Source organism: Poeciliopsis prolifica, unplaced genomic scaffold, assembly GCF_027474105.1.
Source record: "Poeciliopsis prolifica strain line A6 unplaced genomic scaffold, Auburn_PproV2 SCAFFOLD049, whole genome shotgun sequence".
In the NCBI taxonomy this organism is placed as follows: Eukaryota; Metazoa; Chordata; class Actinopteri; order Cyprinodontiformes; family Poeciliidae; genus Poeciliopsis; species Poeciliopsis prolifica.
Window position 1 is genome coordinate 3,703,928 of NW_026562424.1, and position 24,191 is coordinate 3,728,118.

General features: G+C 36.5%; 1 protein-coding gene and 2 long non-coding RNA genes across 3 annotated transcripts; 2 read left to right on the top strand and 1 right to left on the bottom strand.

Moving 5' to 3' along the window:
* The first annotated feature begins 1,980 nt into the window (after positions 1-1,980).
* On the top strand, positions 1,981-4,750 carry LOC129377819 (uncharacterized). The gene is made up of 3 exons (XR_008607978.1): positions 1,981-2,383; positions 3,236-3,335; positions 4,621-4,750. It is a non-coding gene; the product is annotated as an uncharacterized LOC129377819 (long non-coding RNA).
* kcnh6b (potassium voltage-gated channel, subfamily H (eag-related), member 6b) lies at positions 3,873-23,969 on the bottom strand. The gene is given in 13 exon segments (XM_055057992.1): positions 3,873-4,934; positions 5,747-5,951; positions 6,416-6,587; positions 7,030-7,527; positions 7,614-7,719; positions 8,304-8,497; positions 8,855-9,107; positions 9,212-9,411; positions 10,013-10,314; positions 10,316-10,404; positions 19,358-19,783; positions 22,236-22,349; positions 23,634-23,969. Coding segments are annotated over 12 exon segments (2,838 nt in total). The 5' UTR covers positions 22,329-22,349; positions 23,634-23,969; the 3' UTR covers positions 3,873-4,634.
* LOC129377818 (uncharacterized) lies at positions 15,519-17,287 on the top strand. The gene is made up of 4 exons (XR_008607977.1): positions 15,519-15,911; positions 16,780-16,876; positions 16,983-17,108; positions 17,198-17,287. It is a non-coding gene; the product is annotated as an uncharacterized LOC129377818 (long non-coding RNA).
* Positions 23,970-24,191: the final 222 nt, after the last annotated feature.

Genomic DNA, 24,191 nt, shown 5'->3' on the forward strand with positions numbered 1-24,191 from the left:
GATACTTCAGATACTAATTTTATAAAGAAAATCTAATGCGCTTTCCACCTATGGATAGTGTTCAAAAGTTGCAACGGTTACATTTATTTTAAAGAAATATCCACAAGTTTTTAAACCAGGGACTTTTGTTAAAAACAACTAATTCAGTGTTGCAACAGCAATAAAAAAAATAACAAAATATTAAGGCTTTTTACACATGTTGACCAGGGAGTCTTGTTTGTACAAAGGTAAACTATTCTGACTTTGAAAGACCTGCCCAGCAAAAACACAAATTCTCAAGTATTTTTGGTTTGATTTATAGTTAAAATATCTTTGTACACTTGAGAAAAGACAAGTTCGTTTTGTATTTTTTTTTAAGTGTACTTCTATATTTGAACTAGAAGCCAGACCAAAAATATTTGGTTACAGTTTGTTTTTGCATTGTGAGCAGCATTTCTGGATTGCCTTTCGTGTTAAGTTTGAAAGATGCATAATCTCCCTGCAACTTTTTATTTAAAGTTTGCTAAAGTGTTTAAATCTGGGCTAAAGAACATTCGTGCTGCAGACGTAGAGTATTTTTATTACTTTTTTGGACTGTGTTAAATCAAATCTCAAAGGTTTTGTCTCTTTGTTGCAGCTAACAGTCATTTCAAGTCGTTGCAAAATCACAACTAAGGGTCGATATTAAACCACGAGTTTTAGTGCAGTGGTTCGATTTGTACTTTAAACAGTTCTGAGAATTTATCTGCAAACTCATCCTCAGTTTTTTACCAGAAGTACGGAGCTTAAATGTATGCAGAACAGAGGAAACATTAACCAGGTAAAAATCAGCCCTCTGACAGGTTATTTAACATGTTTACACTTCCACAAAAGGACCGAAAATATGGAAAAAAACATAACTTCTGTAATCTAATCAAACAAGAAGAAAAGAACAAAAATGCAGCTAAAAGTTTGTTGAACTTTTTCCAACACTTAAAATCAATCATTTGCATTTGAAGAAAACCTGTTTTGACTTTGTGTGAAATATATATATATATATATGTTTTTTGTTTGTTTTTACCTTTCACAGTTATGATTGTGACGGGGTATAAATAACCAGTTTGTTGGGATTTGTACATTGAACCATAATGTAAATGTTGAAAAGCTATATAGAAATAAACTGGTCACAGTGGTAACTGATGGAAACTGTCCCAATTTATTCAAACTTACTTGTTCTTTTGCTAAATTCCTTTTTATTTATTTCTAGTAATCGAGAAAGTGTTAAATCAAGCTTGTTTTCCAGACATAAATAAAACAAGCTGCTGCTGTTTTATTTATGTTAAACATAATTACAAATTACTCCTGTCTCCCAGTGACAGAACCATTTTAGAATAGAATAAAATAGAAATACTCTTTATTGCCCCACATTAGCATTATTGTATGTTAGCTAATTCTTCTGAGGTTAGCTAGCTTTCTCATGCTAGCTAACCTAGCCGCTTAAATACAAAATATGTCTACAAAACATTAATATTAACATAATTGTGTCTTTTATTTTAAAGCATATCTTTAAAATATGCTTTTAAAAAAAATCTGTGGCCCCGTTTAAGTTCAGGTACACAAGAGAAACGATGTGCTAAAAGCATCAATTAGCTGAGATGTAGTTCTATTTCAGATGCTGCCTTCAGGAACATGTCGTAAATCTGCAATTTACATGAGTATCACGTGTACATAAAAATGGCTGAAAAAATATTCAAACAGAACCCATTAGTGTAAATAGAGTGTACTTTAAGATATCTAATAAATGTAATTTATATTTTCTTCAAATTATAACCATAATTACTGTTTAGAACTCTTCGGGCATATAAACCAATTGAAACAAAAAAATAAACGAATTAAAGACAAAATCTTTAACTTCAATTTAAAACAAGTTAAATCAATTTGCTGGATTGCTTTCTTGGCAGACAATTTTCCAGTAGTCTTAATTCCCACATTATTCTGGTGTATAGAAGGCAACACCTGTCGTCTCCATGACCCGCATTCATTTCTGTTCGCCGCCATATTGTTGAATTAAGTCCTTCTGCTCTATGCTTTTAATTTTAAACATTTGACACTAATTTTCATCCCATTGGTGTTTCAATTGGTAAGGAATGGTTTGAATAACAATAAGTGAACTGTTGAGCTTACATTTATCCGCATTAACATTCATTTAGCGGTACCGCTAAGTTTTATTATCGAAGCAGGCGGTTGGTGCGATGCGTTCAGTGTCCTCGTCATTAGCGGAAATTACTCGTTACCGGAGATTTTTGCGCTACAAATAAGGAAATATACATAGTCAATAGACTGTTTGCGCCTCGAACTGGACCGTCCAAACGGATCAACGGTTCCGATTGCTGCTATCAGTTTCGAGAAGGAGCACAACAACAAGGTAAGTTCATGGAACCTGTTCATTTTCTGACTTCCGAAATTAAATTTAATTGAAGGGATTTGTTTACTGTCCAACATTTTGGTTAGGACTTATTGCTAAAGGATAGTGTGTTTTTATATGTTATAGTCTAAGTTTATGTATGTTAGGATTTGGCATTTATCGTATCTGCCTGTCGATAAATTTTACTGGACAATAAACGATAAATATAACGTCACTGTGATCAATAATAATGTTGCTTTGAGACAATTTTCAAGCAGCATAATGATAAAGGCATAGTCATGCAAAAACACTCTCAAATAATAAACTTTAAATTTTAGTGAACAGTTAACACGGGAACTGGAAAACATTAAAAAATAAAATAAAAACAACAAACAAAATAAATTACGAAGTCTTTGTAAACAAAATTATTATTCAAAAAAAGGGATAGTTGAGACCAAAACACCAGACTTTTATCATCCAGTTTTTGAAAGAAAAAAAATCTATAAATCATGCAAATGAAAGTTATTAAACTCGTTTTATCATGTGATTAAATTATTGTTTAATCTGACAAATCTAATTGTGTCGTTTATCAATTTATTGTGAAAAAATAATTAAGAATTTTGATTCATCATTTAAATTATGCTAGTATGAGATTTTTTTTGTCATTTTCTTTACTGTTTGTTACAGAAGTGCATCAATAAATATCAGTAAATTGAAAACGTGTCCTAATGTAGTCAAAGTAGCAAATTGGAAGGCAATTAAGCACCACAGACTAAAAGTTTTTCTTCCAGTTTTTTATTTCTAGTTGTCTGTCTTTAGCACCAGTGCAGAATTGTTGTATATATTACCTATGAACTGCCTTCCTGTTTACAGGTGAGGGATGTAGAGACCTGATGGGAGAGTCACTGAACAACAACAAAAACTGATTTCGTCACATCTTTTGACTGAAACGAAGTGGACCTAAACTTACTCGGTAAGTGGTTTGATTCTCTTCAAAGAACTCAAAAGTAGTCATAGTTTTGTTTTTAGTGCAAATGTCTTAGTACATTTGCAAGAAGACTTTTCAGTGACTTTTTGGCAAATATTGCCATTTTGGTTCCCAATTGGACCAGCAGATGTGAAAACACCCTAAATTTGATGCAGTAACTAACTTTGAGCAGAAGAGGGAGCTGTTTAATTTACAACACAGACTTAGACAGCAGTTAATCATCCAGCATGGAAGAGCCCATGCTGGCTCACACAGCCAAGAGAGACATCAATAAGGTTCAGTGGGCTTCCACCGTGTTACAATAACAGTCTGGAAATACTCTGAGTTTGAGGCATAACGAGACATGAAGCCATTCGGAAAAATGATCAAGGTAACACTCTCACTCCTCTGGAAATGAACAGTCCTAACACAAATGAATCCTTTTTTCCACTTGCATAACAGAGCAATAAATAAATAAATAAAAAACCATATTATTGCTAATTAAGTCCCACGTCGCTCTGCAGTAAAGTATAATTGGTTCAATCATATTTTTTAGTTATTTATTCCAAAAAGACAAAAAGTAAAAACAGAAAAAATAATAAAACAAATAGTTTTGGTCATTGAGAAAAGAATCAAGTAGAAGAAACAAAATCTTATGATTATTTTGCCCCTTTCATGTTCGTCAACCTAGAAACAGTAAAATCCTCCCAAAGCAGACGTTTTTTGTTTGTTTTGTTTTCTTTTAAGGGAGTATCTAGAAAAATGTCTTAAAATCATTAAATTAAATTTTTAAAAATGGAATGCTCACTGCTGTTTTATTTTTATCCTTCACGTTTTTGTTTGCAGACTCTAAAATATGATTTTCACACTTTAAATTTGTTCCCAATCAATCAAGATTAGCAATAGAATTAACATCAGCTAACTTTAGAAGTGAATATATGGAAATGATCTGATTATTATTATATTTATTTTTGTCATTTATTTTAAAGCAGCTTTATGTATTTTTTGTATAGAAGAATAGGGTGAAACTTATCCAGGTATGTAAAGCTGGTAGAGAAATACTTTTATTTTTTTAATTGGGAAACCATACATTTGTTTAATTTTGTAGTTAAATTGGATTTTATGTTTTATATAATCTCAAATCCATTAAAATTTGAGGTTAAGACATGAAAATACGTGGAAAAGTCTATGAATACCTTTGCAAGGCACTGCATGTAATTTTTGCTTCATGTTTTTCCTGATAGCTGTTAAAAAACAAAATAAAACCTGAGACTATGTTGGTTCTGTCCAGGTGAAGCCGGCCGGTCAGGTGAAGACGGGCAGCGCTGGGTCTGAGGTGTGTTTCTGGATCTCGGCGGGTTCTGAGGTCAGGTCCAGGTTCACCGGCAAAGACGGGAAGCGGACCGTCCCACACAGGCTCACGTTGGGTTCAAGGGTCGATCTGGGCAGTTGCTGTGGTATCTTGGGGGTGAAACCGGCGTGAGTGTCGGTGTCGGGGGTGACAGTCGTGGACATCGTGTCGTCAGAGGCTGCAGTCATGTGGATCCCGCTGGACAACGACTCCTGGGACTTTTTGGAGGATTTCACATCTATCTGGTCCAAACTCTGAGGTAAAGAAAACCATGTGAAATTTACAAAGCATTATTTCAGGTGAAAATTAAAAATTTTAAAAAGTTGATTGTTCTTATTGAAAAACTAACAATTAATTAATGTTAAAATTCTGATTTTCCTCTTGCATTAAGAGCACTGACCGGTGAATTAGGGCCATTGTAGATAGAGAGAAAGGAAGAATAAATGTCCACCAAATTCAGAAATAGTGAGATTAATCTCAGAAATATTCTAGGGAAAAAAAGAGTTTGAAAAGTTGAAAGTTTGCCAGAAAAAAACCTCAGAAATATTGAGTTCATTACTTGGAATACAAATATATGTGTCATATTTATATAACACATTTATATTCAACTTTTTTAATATTTAATAAAAAAGACTATTTTTGAGTTGGAAAAGTAAATGATTTGAGAAAAAAGAATAAAAAATATTGAGATTAATCTTAGACATTTTCTAGAATTGAAAATTTGCTTACAAAACTCAAAAATACTGAGATTAATCTCTGAAATGTTCAGCAAAAAAGGAAATGTTTGAGTTGGAAAAGTAAAAAACTTGCTAGAAAATTTCACATTTTGAGATAAATCTTGAAAAACGTCACAAATTTCAGTTTATTTTTGAAGAACAAACTTTTTTTTCTAGCAGTTTTAGCAACAATCAGCGTCGCCCTCTGCTGGAAGGTGGCCAAACTACAACACTAAGAGAAGTCTTCGTCAACTTTTAAGTTGATAAACTATAAACTACTAATTAGTAAATTAATTGTTTGCATCGATAGTTTGTATCTGATGGAGTTCTTTAGTACAATGATTCCACACCTGCTTGGAAGCCCTGCAGTCCATCTGTACTGGGGAAACTGGGTATATGCTGTCCAGTACTGGTGCCCCAGGTCCATACATAGCAGAGGAGTCTATGGGAAGCGTACTGGGGGAAACGATGCCGTAAACGGGGGGACCTGGAGCCATCTGTCTCTGTAGCAGCTGGAGGATAACATTGATGTCAGCCGTCATTCGAGTTTCCAGCCTGGAGGGGAGAGAGACAGGAAGTGATGGCGAGTCACTATATGTAAATACATTCGCCTACCATCCATCCGTCTGTCCGTCCATCCATCCATCCATCCATCCATCCATCCATCCATCCATCCATCCATCCATCCATCCATCCATCCATCCATCCATCCATCCATCCATCCATCCATCCATCCATCCATCCATCCATCCATCCATCCATCCATCCATCCATCCATCCATCCATCCATCCATCCATCCATCCATCCATCCATCCATCCATCCATCCATCCATCCATCCATCCATAAATACATACATAACATTTATATATTAGGTCAGAGTTAGGCTCCTATGCATTAATCAATGATCTCAAGAAACTCTGGAAATGACAGTTAAGAAGGAAAAGTTTGATGTTTTAGAACGTGTAAAAACAGTTCTTGGATACTTTACGCCAAAGCAGCTGAGGACACTAGAGGTACCTGTTGAGCTGTGACTGCAGGACTTGGAGTCGCGACTCAAGCTCACTGGGCCTTTCCTCTGGGAACAGGGGCGGGTTTGGTTTACCGGTGGAAGAAGATCGTAAAACCTGATTGGACAACTGCTGTTGATCTGGCCAGTATCGATACATTCCCGGCAGATTCAATGATGAAGCTAAGAAATCACAGAGGCAACAGAATAAAGTTTATACCATGGGGGTATTAAAAGTCTGATTATTATTGGGGGTTTTGCACCAAATTGTTGCCCCAACTGTTTCCAGTTGGACACAAAAAGTTGCCTGCCTGAGAAATAATACCCTTCACCAATTTTCTTCATATTTTTTCCGTCACTGGCATTAATAACATCGCTTTTTGCTTTGTATTGGTATCAGCCGATATTAAACCTCAGATATCTGGATCGGTATCGGAAGTAAAAAAAGTTAATCTGTGTAGGTTCCATAAAAAAAAGTTCAAATGAAATCAAATAAAAAGCAGATATAGGACGTCCAAGAAGAGTAATCTGCAACCTGAAGGAATCTCACATTACTGCAATAAAACACAGATTGCATCGGTTGCTTTACGTCAATAATGCAACGTTATGCAAGACTCATTTCTACCTTGGTGGCCCTGGTTCAGCACCATGTTCGTCCCCACCGAGGCTCCGCTCTGGGGCACCTGTGGGGCCGCAGTGGGGAAGGGGATTGGTCTGGGATCCTCAATGGGGAAGGGGATCGGTCTGGGATCGTCAGTGGGGAAGTGGATCGGTCTGGGATCGTCAGTGGGGAAGTGGATCGGTCTGGGATCGTCAGTGGGGAAGGGGATCGGTCTGGGATCGTCAGTGGGGAAGTGGATCGGTCTGGGATCGTCAGTGGGGAAGGGGATCGGTCTGGGATCGTCAGTGGGGAAGTGGATCGGTCTGGGATCGTCAGTGGGGAAGAGGACCGGTCTGGGATCGTCAGTGGGAACGGGATTCGCTCCGGTGGTTGGAGTGGGAGGCTTCGACAGATCCTCGCTGGACTGGGAACAGGAGGAGCTCCAGAGGTCGTCCCAGCCGTCCTGAGGCGGCGAACAGTGGCAGGACTGGTGGGGGAACGAGTCTTCGTGGTCGATTCCATCTGATCAGAGGAAAATCTCCGGATGACGGGACGTAAAACCTGCCTAAACATGTGATTGGAGTCGGATTTACAGCCTCGTTCCCTACCTGGTCTTATTCTGCAGTCGAGGGGATGGATTCGGTGTCGCGCTTTGTGGCGATATTCACTGTCGTCTCCAGATTCGTTGGTTATTACTGGCGGAATTTGATCAGTCTGAAGATCAAAAATTACATTTAATATTCAGCCGTAAAGTACAGAAGCTTTTCAAAATGTCTGACGTGCCTCGACTTTTTCTCAGTGGGCTTTTTTTGGAGGGAAAGTCGAAAACAAAAGAAGCATATTTATGAAATAAAAGGAAAATGACAAATATTCTATTCTGAGAAAAAAGTGTTAAAGTAATGCTAGACCACAAAGCTGGAAAAAATAAGCATTTAATATCTGCAGATATTGATAATTATTGATCAGTCTTTATATCTGAATGTCTGAAATCCAGCCAAAGATGCCATTTTATCCAGTTTTCACTCCGTGCTGCTGTTGTGAATTGTTAACTGTAATTATGAGGCACAGTTAAGAAACCTTAAACGACTCCTGCACAAGTTAGTCAACAGGTTGTTGCTAGGTAAACACAGAGTGACTGACCAAACAAGACCAACAAAACTTGTTAAGATTTGTGTTTTTTGCAGTGGAGATGATAGTTGTAATCTGTAATCTTTCGTTTTGTTTTCATTACTTTTTCCTTGTTTCTGTTTCAAACAAAGTGGGATCAAATCATTTCCGTGAGAAGATTCACAACGTACATCTCGCAGGTTGTAGGTGATCTCCAGGTTCCTCCAGAAGTTGTCAGCAAAACTCGGGTACATGTCAAGCACATCTAGCAGGTCTTCCCTGGGGATGCGGTGCAGGTCGCAGTAGGTGATGGTGCACACGTCTGCATTGGACCGTCCCGGTTCGTCGTACAGGTGGATAGGCTCGCCGAATATGTCATTCTTTTCTACAGAAAAAAAACTATAATTGTAATATTAAAATCATAAAAAGCATTGGGTTCAATGCTTCTTGGTCTAAATAACTGAATGTCGTCAGATTTGATATTGTCCACAGAAAGTTTGCGTATAGTTATACAACTTTGACCCAAAGTGAATTTTTACACATACCGACTTGTGCGTAAAATATGGTGCTGCACATTTTTTGTGTGCACTTTATGTATGAGGCTGAGACTTTAGGGTCCGAGACAAAGACCGGTATCGAGTACTACAACGATAGCTTCATGGAAGCACGTCAGTTTTCAATTAGTAGCACTTCCTGGGATTTGCAAATGCAAAGGGGCCAATAGAAACACAGGTCACTGTACCTAATAAACCCACAACAACATAGTTCCTCATGACTTGGATGGAGCCACGGGAAATGAAGAAGAGGGAGTCCAGGAAGTCTCCATAGTGGATGAGCGTGTCCCCTGGAGGAGCGTGGACCGTCCTGATCCTCAGAGCTAACGTCCGCAGACAAGCTTGACTGCCTCCATGGAAAGCCTTGCAGTTCTGCAGCAAAGAGCGGTTGAGGTGCAAGCAGATGTCTGCCTGCAGCGACTCTGGAAATCCCTTCAGCACCTTTAAAAGGAGCAAAACAAACCCGTCCTCACATCAGAGATGAAATGTAACTCATATATACCTGACAGTGCAGCTACTGGAGGACACACCTTTGCTTTACTCACAGCATTCATGTCTATGCCGTTGGTGTAAGACCAGGCGTGCTGGAAGTACTCCTCCAGCCGTTGGCGCAGGCCGCCGGGAATCTGGTGGAAGCGGATGAACTCTTTGACCCGCAGCATTTGGGTGTGGTAGCGGGTCGTGCTGGAGTAAAGCCTCTGGATGATCGCAGACACATTTCCGAATATGCTGGCGTACATGAGGGCTGCGACAGATTAAAAAAGAGAAGAAAATAAGCAATTATGATTAGAAAATCCTTAATCAAATATGTGTCATCAGATTAATCGATAGATTTATCGGTTCACTAAAATAATTATTAGTTGTAGCCCTGAAATGGACAATCTGAAATTTATATTGTATCTTTAAGTAGCTTTTTACAACAGAGTTTTAGAGTAACACTTAAAAAATACAAAATAAAAAAATTGAAGTAAAAAAATTTAAATTATACTACAATACGGTTGTAGTATTACATGAATAAAGTCATATTTTGCATTATCATATTTGAAAATGTGCTTTCATATCACTACTGGTAATCATACCAGAATAAAGTTATAATATTAAAACTTCATTCTGGTAAGATTATGACATTCCAAAATATTATGACTTTATTCACATTTTTAGGAGTTTATTCTCATTGTTTTTACTTTATTCTGTACAACTTTTTGTAATGTTACAACTTTATCGTATTAACTTATTTGATAATATCAGAATTATCAAAGTCAAACCATTATGACTTTATTCCCGTAATTTAAGAAAAAACATCAATACTTGGTCGTAGCTTTTTGAGTTCTTTGAATCTAACTCACAGCCGATGACCATGACACAGATGGAGAAAATCTTCTCGGAGTTTGTGTTTGGCGAGACGTTCCCAAACCCGACGCTCGTCAAACTGCTCAGGGTGAAGTACAGAGCCGTCACGTATTTGTCCTTCACCGACGGCCCAGAGCTGGAGTCACTTTCGTTGTACGCCTTCCCCAGTTGTTCAGCCAGGTTGTCCAGCCAGCCGGTCTCCGTGTACGGCCTCTCCACGAAGCCGATGGCGTACCAGATGCAGGCGAGCCAGTGGGCGATGAGCACAAAGGTGCACATGAGCAAGAAGAGGACGGCGGCCGTATTCGGAGTATCGGTCCAGCTTTCGGGCCACGCGGACCAGCCGCAGCAGCCGAGCCGTTTTGAGCAGGCTGATTAAGGTGGCCATCTTTGGTTTCCATGGGCAACAGGAGAGAAAATGTAAACGCATCATCAGACAATCAGTGTTAAAACACAATAACTTGGGAAAGTAGTCCTACCTCTTGAACTCTTGGTGGGGTTTTTTGGGGACACAAAGTCGTGCTCAACCTAAGGGTGTTTTTCACTCCAATAAATTGCAACATTTGTTACATTTTTTATGGTGTGGTTCACTTTCACATTGCACTGCCAAAAAGAACCAAACCGATTGAAAACCTGTTCCCCTCCTTGCCTGTGGTGGCGCTGCACGAAACCGCTGAAGGAAATGGCAAAAAAAAAAAAAAAAACTGAAGCAACTTTCTTCTTCCTTGGCTAAAAGTGTGAAAAAAAATGGAGTGGAGTTTTAGCGGCTGTAGGATTCTCTTTGTTCTTTAGTAAAAGAGCAGAAGACATTTCTCCCGCCAGTGCTAGGCTAACATGTTTGGTTTGGTTATTTTTACCCAGAATGCCCTGTGATGTAGTCCACTTCCTGCTTTGGAGTGGCCTCCGGTCCGCTTGCCGTTCACATAAGTATTCAAACCGCACCAGAGCTCACTTTAACCGAACCAAGACCGAGGTTATGGGCGAACCATACTGCAAAAATACAAAATGTCACCAAGTGTTAACTTACTAACTTACAGGTAACTTTTCTGCTATGAGATTCAGCACATCTTTCCATAAGAACTCATTTGTCCAGAACTTTTGTTTACTAGACTGAACATTTTCCAAAACAAGGTCATTTTGTGGATAACTCGTCAAACTGCAGCAGTTTTCACCACGAAAACCAAAAGAAAAGTAATAATACTTTAAACGTACTGAATCCACAGAAAGGTTTAACTAGATGCGTTTCCATTGATCGTAAAATTACGCAAATGGGGTTCAGGAAAATAAAAGAGCTAATTGGAAAGATGGCAAGTTTGAGAAACACTCAGGTTTGGTGATAAAAGACTGTTTTGACACACCAACAATAGAGTTCCTTCAAGAAGATCAATGGGACAGAAAATGCAGACTCATTGAAATACAGTCATAATAAACATCCATTTTCAATCCAAGGGTTTCATCAGGAAGTTATGCTTAGCATAGCATTGGAACAGTTTACACAGCATAAACATCACTTCCTTCAACAGAATATCCAACCCGTTTAAAATAAAAAGCTATCGCAGATGTTTGGTCCTTTTTATATTTATATGTTTATATCCTTTCTATATTCAAGAAATAATTTGATGTAAATTATACATTTTGTGATTCATGTCCTTAAATTGTTGTCCACCTGTTTTGGCATTGTCCCTTTAATGCTTTTTGGCAGAATGTGTGTGACTTTATTCACCACAACATAGAAGCAAAATTTATGCTGTTACGGGAAGATGTCTTACTTGGCTTCACTAAAAGCAGGCTGAACAATTCAGATTCTCATAAATCTCATGAATATTGTCACAATAAATATCAGATTTATTGTTCCAGGTTGGGAAAGCATGTCTTGCTGCATTTTACAATTAAGTTTATATTTGACAGGAAATGGTTATTAAAACAATTTAAATCTTTAGCTTCGAATGTTGGGAACTGAAGCCCATTGGCTTTTCTTGAATACCGTTTATCTGTATTTATCTGTTTGGTTTTTCTTGAGGCATAATAAATGTTTCACTCTGTCGTCACACAGTGTATCTGCGAATAAAGTTTAAAAAAAAACATCTGCCCCCCCTTACACCCTCCTTATGCAACAGAGGTCTTGTGGCTTTGATGTGAAACTGTGATGTCACTCATCCTGTCTGTGACATCACTGGTGACTGTCTCTATATTCCCAGATTCCTCAGAGAGATTCATTTGCAGCTTTAGATCAGAGAGAAATAACAATGGCAGGGAAAGATTTATTGTTGTGGAAATTCAACCAACCGCAATGCAAGAAAATGATTTTTATTGGCTACAATTGAAATTCTGCGAAAAGCCAGAAGATGTTCAGGGCACAGAACCGAGACCTGAAAAAAGAAAATAAATATTTGAGGGATACGATCGAGATTTTCCGTAGATTCAGCAGTAATAATGCGAAAAGCCTTCAAATTGAAAACGAGCAACTAGAGACAAAACATCAGCGTTATAAAAATCTAGTAAGTAGATTAAATCATGATTTGGTGAAGGAAAAATCAAAAACTGGAAAGATTAAACCGCGATTACGATGCCATGGAGCAGTCCTATGTGGTCCTTGATCGGACACATAGGACAACAAGAGAGAACGCCGAAGCGTCTTACACAGAGAAGTGTAAGTCCCTCAAAGAGGAAAACAAAAAGCTCCAAAAAGAAATATTTTCTTTGAGGGACAAAATTCAACAGATTAAGGCCAAGGCGAAGTGGGAGGAAATCCCACCAGAAGAGGAGACCCCGGTGGAAAAAGAAAAGGGGGAAGAAGAAAATCCAGAAGAGAGGCCGACAGTCCTCAGAAGAATTGGGAACGCGTTTGTGAATTTATACAATTCAGGAACGTTGCGATACTGGGTACCGTCGTGGATATTTTAATTTCTGAATGGGATATTTGGGGTATAGCAGCAGCAGAGGGACACATTTTGGGGGTCGCTGGACTAAGAGCCTTCGGGGAAATTTCGAAAACTATTTACCGGAGGCATGCGTATCAATGACATAAAGTTTGATACTGATAGGGCGATATTTGTGGGCGTGACGGCGATTTAAATATTTATTTAGGGTCAAAAATCCACTTCATTTGTAGCTCTAATGGAGTGGCAGTTGGTGGCGTTCATACTCTGCGTTTCGGCAGTTGAAAATTGTAACTCTAAATCCCAATAAATGTAATATCTCCCTTCACCAAATCAAGCTGCACGTTTTGATACCATTTTTGTGGGGGGGACACGCAGCGGTGAGAGCCGCATTAACGTAAGGTCACCAGATTTCCTAGACTAAATGTGGGAACATTTCTCTCTCTGTGATAAAGTAAAAGCAAATTTATCAAAATAAAATGGAGAACCTGGGACAGTTACAGTTAACATATTTATTAACATTTAAACATTAAAGGCAAATATAAAAGCAGGAGCGTGTCTCTCCACAATGTAGTAATATTGCTATTAATAATAATAAAAGTCATAGAAAAATAAAACTGTAAATATTGGGGGCATATTGTGTACATAGTTTGTGAGCGAGCATACATGAATAACTGGTACCTTCTGTTAATGACAAAAAGCCCACAGTGGAAACTGAAGTAGCTTGAAACTGACAAAAATAGTAAACAATTGTTTCCTGACAAACTGATTCAGATTGTGGCTCAATTAAATTGATGGTAGTTAAAACTTATTAGCGTTTTTTGTGTCTGTGACCAAAGAGCTGATGGACATTTTGTCTCATCTGTCCGAAGGTCTCTGTGGAAATTCCAGCCTCACTTGTTAATGATTTACTTTCCTCCTTGGTCATCTCATGACCTTGACCTTGTAGTTCCCCTTTACTTCCTGGACTTGGTTGTTCTGGACTTTTAGTAACCATTCATATCATAGTTCTCTTGAATTTGTCATTAATTTTCCTCCAGCCAGGGAGGATTGGACCTTAAGTTTCAGAATAATCTGTGTAATTGTAGTCATCTTGCTATGTTATTTCTTACTCTGTTGAACCCCAATTCAAAATAATGTCTGATTTTTTTATTGGTTAATTTTCAGTAAATCTTCTTTTATCACTTTTGTCAGTTTCAGGTTGTTTCAGTGACACTGTGGGTTATCAGTCTTTGACAGAAGATACCAACAACTTTGTCCACATGTGAATGTTGTGCATGAATGGACACATAAGTGTCCATAAATACATGAAGTGTGTGTATAGTTATGTAGTTGATATGTAAGGACATTGTGTGAAGTCCACTAACATGAGCTCATCTCTTTATCTCTGGACCTGAAAACCATCCGGGGTCTGAAGAGCCTGGATAGAAGAAGAGCAGAAAACATGATGTGAGAAACACCATCATATACATACAAGAATAGTAAAGAGAAACACTTAAAATGCACCATATAAGATATTAAATAGTATGTTTATATTTCATATTTCTCTTCAGCTTTGCCAGTTTTCCCATTTTTCTCATTCATTCAGTTTATCATAATCTTAGATAGTATCTCATTCTAATATTATTATATAATATATATTATATAATAATATTAGAATGAGATAGTATTGTAACATAATACTATATATTATATATTAAATAATATATTATGAGATTCTATCTCATTATATTATAATGAGATATATATACATATAATACTATACTAGTATTATATATACTGGTATATATAATACTAGTATAGTATTTTATATTCCTTTTATTATATATACTAGTATAGTATATATAGTATAGTATATTATAATGAGATATATTGTATATACAGGATGGATACCTTGGTTTAGGTTTTTAATCTGCTTTAAAACCTAAACCATGCTACTAGTATGTTACTAGTATATATAATACTAGTATATGCTAGTATACTAGCACATACTAGTATATACAATACTAGTATATACAATACTAGTATAGTATCATACTATACTAGTATAGTAGTTTGATACTACTATACTAGTATAGTATTATACTATACTAGTATAGTAGTATAATACTATACTAGTAGTATTATAATAGTATAGTATAATACTATACTAGTATTATATATACTATATAATACTAGTATATATATGCATATATAGTATATATAATACTAGTATAGTAGTATCAAACTACTATACTAGTAGTATTATACTAGTATAGTATAATACTATACTAGTATTATATATACTATATAATACTAGTATATATATGCATATATAGTATATATAATACTAGTATAGTAGTATCAAACTACTATACTAGTAGTATTATACTAGTATAGTATAATACTATACTAGTATTATTATAGAGATAATGAGATGGAATCTCAAAATAATGAGATACTAAATATACTATACTAGTATATATAATACTAGTATAGTATTATACTATACTAGTATAGTAGTATCAGGCGCGTGCAGAGGGGGGTGCTTTGGGGGCTTGAGCACCTGCCCCTTTTGCTCCATGGCCCCAAGTGCCCTTTTGTTTTTTTTTTGTTTTTTTTTCTTACACATGTACTACAATTATTACTATATTACTATTATTATTATTACTTTGCAAGAAAAACAACACAATAAGCCCTCCGGTCACATTGTTACCTTTGACCTTTTGCCCGTGACGCACGACGCACTTGCCTCTCGCGCGGTGAGATAAGGCGGCTAACTGCGGAGCTCAAGCTAGCGACGTTCCAGATTACAAAACAGCTTTTGGTGAACTGAAAAAAATTATTTTGGGTGAAAACACTGTAGTCGGCTTGCTACTTGTCAGATAACGGAAAACGTTAAATGTTGTATAGTTTCTCCTTCAGCACGGAGTCGCAGTTTAAGCAGAAATGAAATATAACAAGACAGGCGTCTTAGAGAATATAAGTCTCTAAGTCCGCCTTTCTCTGAATAAACTGAGCGGGAGGAGACAGACAGGTGAGGAAAAGCTGTTCTTATCTATCGATCCAGTATTTTTATCATCAGACATTAGGCTGTTGTTGTGCTATGAGCTAGCTGCTAGCTAATGACTTTGCTAGCAAAGCAAGGTAACTAAATAGCTTCCCTGTATTGTTAATGACGGCAGTCATTCTTCAGTATTACTTATGCAATAGGGGCAAATCGCCCGTCCAAAACTTATCATCTCCATAATGGATATATGTCCGATTTTCTCATTTTCTTTGGTGAATGATGTATATTGCATTTATTCTAGCGTTAGGTAAATGTATCTTGAAGGAGAATTTAAATAAAAGTCCAACAAGAATATTCATTTAGAATTAAAAATAACTGTATGTATGTAATAATCAAACTGTTTCTGTCCAATAAAAGCCTCTCATTAATGAAGGGGCAAACATAAACTTTTATTTGCACACATCAGAAATCTTTGGTTTTGATTTTAGGCTCTCCCCAGACGTCATGTGAGAATCGCAAGCAAAACTTTGAATAGCAAGCAAAGATTTCTGACATGCGCAAATAAGTTTGTTTGTTTTGCAAATTTTTTAAGTCATGAGATAAAAATTGTGATTTCAGTTTTTAAAAAAAATTTAAGTTAAACTTTTTTTGTTGAAAAAAATCTTACAATTCAAAATGTCTTGATCATAATTTTATATTATTTAATTGAGGTTAGTATTTTAATTGAATAATTGTGAAACAAATTGAACTCCATAGGAGAGGTCTCATTTTCTCTGAAATTAATATTGTTATGCTATGGACTGAAAAACATATTGGTTTAAACACAAGGGTAAAGAATTGGTAGTGTGGTTTATTATAGTGTTCTGATCATAATTCTTTGTTTTGCTTTTTTCAGTTCAAAGACGCCACGTAAAGAGAGACGTCAGAAACAAAAAAGAAAGGCAGTGGATTGTTGACCAACTGGGTCAACTGTGCCAATCATTCACAGTGAGGTTATTAACATTCTTCAAGACATGACCAACAAAAACTGTTGTTATGAACAAAAGAGAACAAAAACAGCAAAAAATACTTAAAAGTTTGAAATTTGTTTTTAAACAGTTAAAAGGCAAGAGACTGAAATAAATAAGACTTCACTCAACACAGAGAAGATGAGACAATGAGGAAAAAAGAAAAGAGAAACTGACAAGAAAAAAGAAGAGGAAAGATTGAAGAAAATGTACATAGGTACTTACAAAATACACTAAAACACAATTAGAGTAGTCTTTTCTCATAGTGACATGCATTAGTTACATTTTTGCTTTTGTTTTTTCCAGTTCCACGTTAAAGTTTGATGCAGCTCTATTTTTCTGAATGGACCGTCTTCATCTCCACTGCAAGTACAGCAACCCAAGCAGATGTTCTTTGATTGTGTCTCACAATTTTGTAATCTATCATTGTTAATTAAACTCTGAGAGCTGTGTTTTGTTTATTCTGTCCTGAAATGTGATTTGATGTGCCCTTTTTTTTTTGAGCACCTGCCCCTTTACTAGTCTCTGCACGGCCCTGAGTAGTATAATACTACTATACTAGTATTTATTATACTAGTATAGTATAATACTATACTAGTATTATAAATACTAGTATAGTATATTTAGTATCTCATTATTTTGAGATTCTATCTCATTATCTCTATCTCATTATTATCACAATGATAATCTCATTATTATTATAATGAGATAGAATCTCAATTATTATTATAATGAGATAGAATCTCATTATTATTATTATAATGAGATAGAATCTCATTATTATTATAATGAGATAGAATCTCAATTATTATTATAATGAGATAGAATCTCATTATAATGAGATAATTTATTTTATTTTTTGCACAGAGTGGAGGAAACTGGCTTCCAAAAGTTTCAGTTCATGGTCATCTTCATTCAGTTTTCTTGTGTGATTGCATTTCTTGTGAGAAACTATAGGTATAAACTCAGATCATTGGAAAATACAAATTGATGATCACCAGTTATTTCCCAAACATCTTCCTCTACGGTGAGTTTATTTATTTTAGCCTTCCTGTTACTATTTCTCTCCCTCTGGCTAATTCTGTAGCTGCTAATGTTCTCTTGTCTTGTTGGGTTTGTTAATAAAACCTTAGTTTCATTTTACCATGAAAGAAATCTTTATGACGGCAAAGATTATCCCAGTTCAAACAAAACACGTCGTTTCACATACCATATCAGGTTAGCTGCTCAAAACTCGAGCTCTCTTCTTCCAGCTTCCAGCTGCTCTTCTTGATTTTTATTGGTGGTTGGTGATGATGCTCTTCTTCTTCTCTGTAACGTTAACAGCAGCGCGAGCGGCTACCGTAACTGCTGTTGTTGTGCGCAACATGGCTCGAGTCAACCCAGTGGAAAAGGGTCAATGGAGCCTCCAGCTACCGTGATAACGATATATAGGAAAAAAAATTTCTCATTCATAAAATGCTAACATTTGGGACTTTTCCAGGGTCGGCATCAACTGGGGATCAGGTCACCTAAAATGGTGACTGTCCCCGGAAATTGGGGACGTCTGGTCGCCCTACATTAAAGGTGATGGAAGAAAAATAAATACATAAAGAGACGTGTTAGGTGAACATGCATGGAGGCAGTGACTGGTTGCATTGCTATGGACAGATCCCAATTATTTACTTAAAACAAGAATCTGTCTCTGGCTGAAAATATTTTATAAGTTAGTTTTGTCTGATTTAAACTGTTTTAAGATACTAGACCAAAATTACTTGGTGAGATTTTGTATTATAATAAATTCCAGAATTTGTCCGTCATTCAGGTGGTTTCAGTCAGGCTCTCCCTGTCCATCATTTCCTGGGTGATCCGTCCCGCTGTGTCTTTGTTTATGTCAAGTTAACATATTTGCTGTGAATGATTTCGAGCTTTGCGTTGCGTTCCAGAAAACCGCAAATAGGGCTAAAATACTATTTGTAGTCTCCCAGACAATAAAGGAGATCACAAAAACACGCACAAATTACTAACGTTTTTTTATATATACTGTTGTAACCATTAAAAAATCTCTTTAGTTCAATCTTATAAGTGGAGATACATTGTTAATTATAAAATAACTTAGAATTAAGTTCTGGAAAACAACAATGTCATTTTCACAGGTGGCGGAGCGTTGTTAGCAGCTACTGAAAGTAACTAAGAAGTTACTTTGCAAATCAAGTAATCAGTGATCTAACTAAGTTATTTTTTCAAGGACTAGTCAGTAATCAGATTAAAGTTACTTTTTCAAAGTAACTAAGTTACATTTTAAGTAACTAAAAGTTATTTTCAATGTAACTTAGTTACTTTCCAAATCAAGTAATCAGTAATCTAAGTTATTTTTCAAGGAGTAATTAGCAATCAGACTAAAGTTACTTTTTCAAAATAATTATGCCATCACTGCACACTACAACTTTAGGACGACACGATTGAATGCAGCAAAGAGATGTTCACCTCGTCAGATCCAGATCTGAAAATGAGAAGGTCGAAGGGCGTCGCTGCTAGCATGTCAATCGGAAACCAGCCCTTGGTGTAATGCTTGGCTATCCGGCTCGGCTGTGTGACGACGACGTCATTGTGGTCCACATACGTGGTGCGGAAGTTGATGATTATGTCCACGATGAAGAGCACGTCCACCATGAGGTCGGCCACGTTCAGAGGGTTGCACGTGTAGCCGCATCGTCTTTGCCGCGGGTTACCATGTTCGTCCAACAGGAAGGCGGCCGAGTACGGGGTGAAAACGGCCGTGTAGAGGACCAGCAGCAGAATGATCCAGTCCCAAAAGGCCTTGAAGGGGCTGTAATGCAGCAGGATCCACCATGTTGTTTCTGGAACCTGGAGTTTGTATTCTGGCAGAACGTCCGACTCCAAAGAAAGCACCTGCAGTCGGACAACGATACGTTATTCCATGTATCCGTATATTTTGGACACTACAGACAGAAAATGCAGTAAATCTCTGCCAAAACACTCAGAAACTTATAGATTTTCTAGAAAAAAATGTGAAATTTCTGACCTAAAAATGGAAAATTTGTGAGAAAAAAAATCTGAAATTTTGAGATTTTTTAAGAAAATACTTGGAAATTTCTCAAAGCCAAAGGTAAAAAAAAAAGATCGTTGACTGTTTAAACAAACAAAAGTCTAAAATGTTTAACTTTCCAAGCTCAAATCAAAGTTTTTTTCTTGAAAAATTCTGAGATCAATATCAAAATTTCACTAATTTTTTATGGAAATTTGCTCCTTCATTGCTGTCCACAATCCTTAACAACCCGAATACGGTGGCATGTTTTTCTAACTTTTAAGCACTTCTTAGTCATTTCTTCTGAGTGTAAAATATTTTGATTGAAGGCCAGACAATAAATTGATTCTAGGAATTAATCAGATTTTTGGTTTCTGAAGATTTTATTTTTGGAAAATTTGGATTTAAAAAAAAAATTTGTTTAACTTCAGATCAACTATATAGCAAACTTTATTTTTTTATTTAATGACAAGAATAAAATCATAATATTAAAAGACTTCAGTTGTTCGACAGTAAAATAAAGTTGTAATATTAGGAGAATAAATAATTTAGTGAGTATGCCAACACAAATTCAAAATTAAACTGACTTTGAAACAATCCAAGCTTATTTCTCATTGAAATAACTTTTTTCTATCAATTTTAAGACTTTTTAGTCTGGTAAATTTTGTCCATTTTCTGCTCATCTTGAATTAAACCAATGAAAGCCACTTTTTGAAATATGTTCTGTCAATTTTTTATTTTGTTTTTTGTGAAAATTGATTGAAATGTGAAACTGGATCTGATGTGAAATGAAAAGATTTTATTTCTAAGGTCTAACATCTCTCGCCAATAGAGCCTCAAACCGGTTTTTCTAGAAGACTTTTCTGTTATTTTATGAATAAAGACGTCACAGAGACCACGTTTTGAAGAACATTTGATTAATGTTGTCCAGGCTAATGACCGTCTGCTGGGTTGCGGGGCTGAAATGATGAACTGGATGTTGCACAGAGTTAATTTCGTTCCGCTGTCATGGTTATTACTATTGACTCGCATCATTTCAAACGAACTTTCATGAAAAATACCCCTGACCTTCCTGACATATCTGTTAGCCATATGAATCCATACTATTGCACAGATAGATCATCCCACAGACAGGAGTTGGAAGGTCACAGGTCGGTGCTAGCACAGCTTTGGCCTCTGTTTACCATCCACGGTCCAGTGGTGCAGAACTGGTAGCCTGAGGGCTGCACTGGTAACAACCGCAGCTCTCAATTGAACTCGATGCATCTTTATCAGCCGTCAACAGATTTTTCCATTAGAGGGTTAATTAGCAGCAGCTTTCCAGCATGGCGGCCGAGTGGGAATGTTGGTCCGCCTGATCTCCTCTAACGGCACACTGAACCCGGACGATGAATTTCACTAGTGACTCAGTGAGTTCATGCATTCAGAGCATTCAGAGCCCATTTCGCCCCCAATTTAGTTGGCCGGATCAATCTGAATAAATGTTCTCTAGACAACAGTAGGGCTGGGCGATACGGCTTGAAAATTAAATCTGTTTTTGTCTTTATATACCAAATCTGATTTTTAAAAAATTATTTCTTGCATTTTCTAAAAAACAAAATGTCAAAAAGTCTCTTATTTCAGTTTTCCCTTCCTTGAGTTGTACAACAGGGTTTTACTGTCAGACTACGAGATTTTTTGTTTTTGTTTTACTGAGAAATTATTTTGTTGTTATTTTATATGACAGAATATTAGGGCCATCCCAAGAAAATAAGAAAAAATTAATCCTGGAATAAAATCATAAAAGTCGAAATGTTAATATCATGATGTTTGTCTTGTAACACTTTCACTTTATTCTTGTATAACTTCAATTTTATTCTTGTGCAACTTTAATTTCTTAATATGTTGACTTTATTCCTGTACAGGTTTTATCTCATAATTTAGGACTTTATTTTGGTAATTTTATTTTATTTTTTACATTTTTCTTTAGAGCTAATATTGCATAATTGTTTGTGTTGGAGTTCTCATAAAATTACAACTTCATTCTCCTAATATCACGACTTTATGCTGTTGAGACTTTATTCTAGTATTATTATTCTATAGGACTTTATCTCAGCCTGAATATCATATTTTGTTGTAGAGTCGATTCAAAGTTCAGATGAACAGAAGCTGTAAAAACAAGATGGCCGCCTTGGACTTTCTGGTATAAATTTGCACTGTGGAAACCCGAGGAGTTCATTGGTGGGACAAAAAATCCAGATTTAAAGAGAATTACATATTCAAAACAGAACAATTGCATGTTATTAGAGCCTTGAAGCGGTTCTGGTTCTGCCGTACCTGCGTGACTTTCTCTGTGACGTTCTGAGCCCGTTCCTTTGGCTGCGGCGGGCTGAGCCGCTCCATCCTGACAGCCGGATCCTCGCCCTTCATCGGCCCAAAACTAAACCTCACCTGGAGGAACCATGCATAGTTTATGTCCTGTAATTTCAGTTAGGTATCAGGAAAGTGCTTGATGTTCAAACAGTTTTGTAATAAATTGCACTCTAATGCTTGCTTAAACGCCTAAATTTGAAAAATGGTTTTTACAGTTGAAACCAGATATTTTCATACACTTAATAAGAAAACACACTTTTTCTTTCCTCACTATCTGAAGTTTAATCAAACTAAGCTTTTCTTGTTTTAGATCAGTTAGAATTAGCAGGAACATTTTTTAGAAATTTAATTTTAATTTGGGCAGGAAGGTAATTTACGTTAACACAATTTGTTTGGGTGTTTGTTTTTTCAAAATTTTCAGTGACTTGTGGATTTGTGTAATTGAAATTAATGTTGGTTGATATTAAATTAGTGTTTTGTTCTCAGACCAGTCAAGTGTGTGAGAGACATTTCAAACTACAAACTGGATGATATATGGCTGAAAAACATACACAAGCTTTTCCTATCAGTCAATATCAATAATAATTGATTAGGTTTTTGTTTATGTTATCAATCTGGTTGTGTGACCTTTTCTGTACCCTCAGTTTTACCCTCAGTTTTCACTCCACGCTGTTGTTAGTTTTTAAGCAGTTATGAGGCAAAGTGGCAAAACTTGAAACTGCTACAAATTATTCTACAAGGTGTTGCTAGGCAACCAAAGAGTGAGTGGGTTGCTAGGCAACCAAAGAGTGAGTGAGTTGCTAGGCAACCAAAGAGTGAGTGAGTTGCTAGGCAACCAAAGAGTGAGTTTGGTAGTTGGTTTCGCTAACCTTGCTTATCTGACCGTAGCGAAAGTCTTTCCTCTTTCAGTGATTATATTGAATATCGGATATTTTATCAGATGTATTGATACTGATCACCTGTCTATTGCGATGTTACTGATTTATTGTCTAGCCCTATTTGAAACCTTAAAATTATGTCATATTTTAGTTTAACCCTTAATCTTCATTCAGTTAATTTGTTTTGTATTTAACTCCAATTTGCCAGACTATAAAAGTTTGAAAACTTACATAAAAATGATTGAAAAGTGTTTGAATTTTAATGTGGGAAAAGTTTTGTACCTTTTTATTATCCATTGTAATGATTACATAAGAGTTTGTAATCTAATTACACTGGTGCTATGTTGATTTTTAAACATACTTTTCTTACACACTTAATAGTAACACTTGGGTAAAAACCAAAGGTACTTGTTGGGTGGTAAAAAACAACAACATTTAACTAGCTCATTAAATCATTTAAAGTATAAAAATAAGTAGAACAAACCTGACTGGATCCAGAAACTTAGACTGTTTTAACCATCACTGGTAGGATCCCTCGTCGTGCTCCGAAGTGTTTTGTTCTGGGTCCATGTTCGGGTGAAACTAGCGCTCTTCCTGCTGGCGCTGTGCGACTGCGGTCGTCGATGTTGGACCTCCCAGCTTGGCTGGCTCAGAGCGTAGGACTGCCCTGCAGCACGCCAACATTGGAAGCCAGTCGATGCCACGCTATAGCTGACAGGAAGCGACGGGAAGATCAATACTGGGCATTGATAACAAAGCGAAGGGGAGACAGTCACTGGGTTTCCCTTTGGCATCACGTCTGCATGGCGACGGCCTTGAGGGGAGTTTGATTTGGGAGAAAAAGTTTTCCTGTTTAAACATGAAGAGAAACTTGGTTGTAATGTATTGCTCCATTTGCATTTGTTGCATGTTGTTTATGTTATTGACTGACTGAGTATGTACTGATCCATGATGAAGTTGTCCTAAGTGTCCTTCAGCTGTACCCTTCAGCATGAGTGGCAGTAAAATAAACTTTATCAACAAGATCTACTTTAGGAGTTTA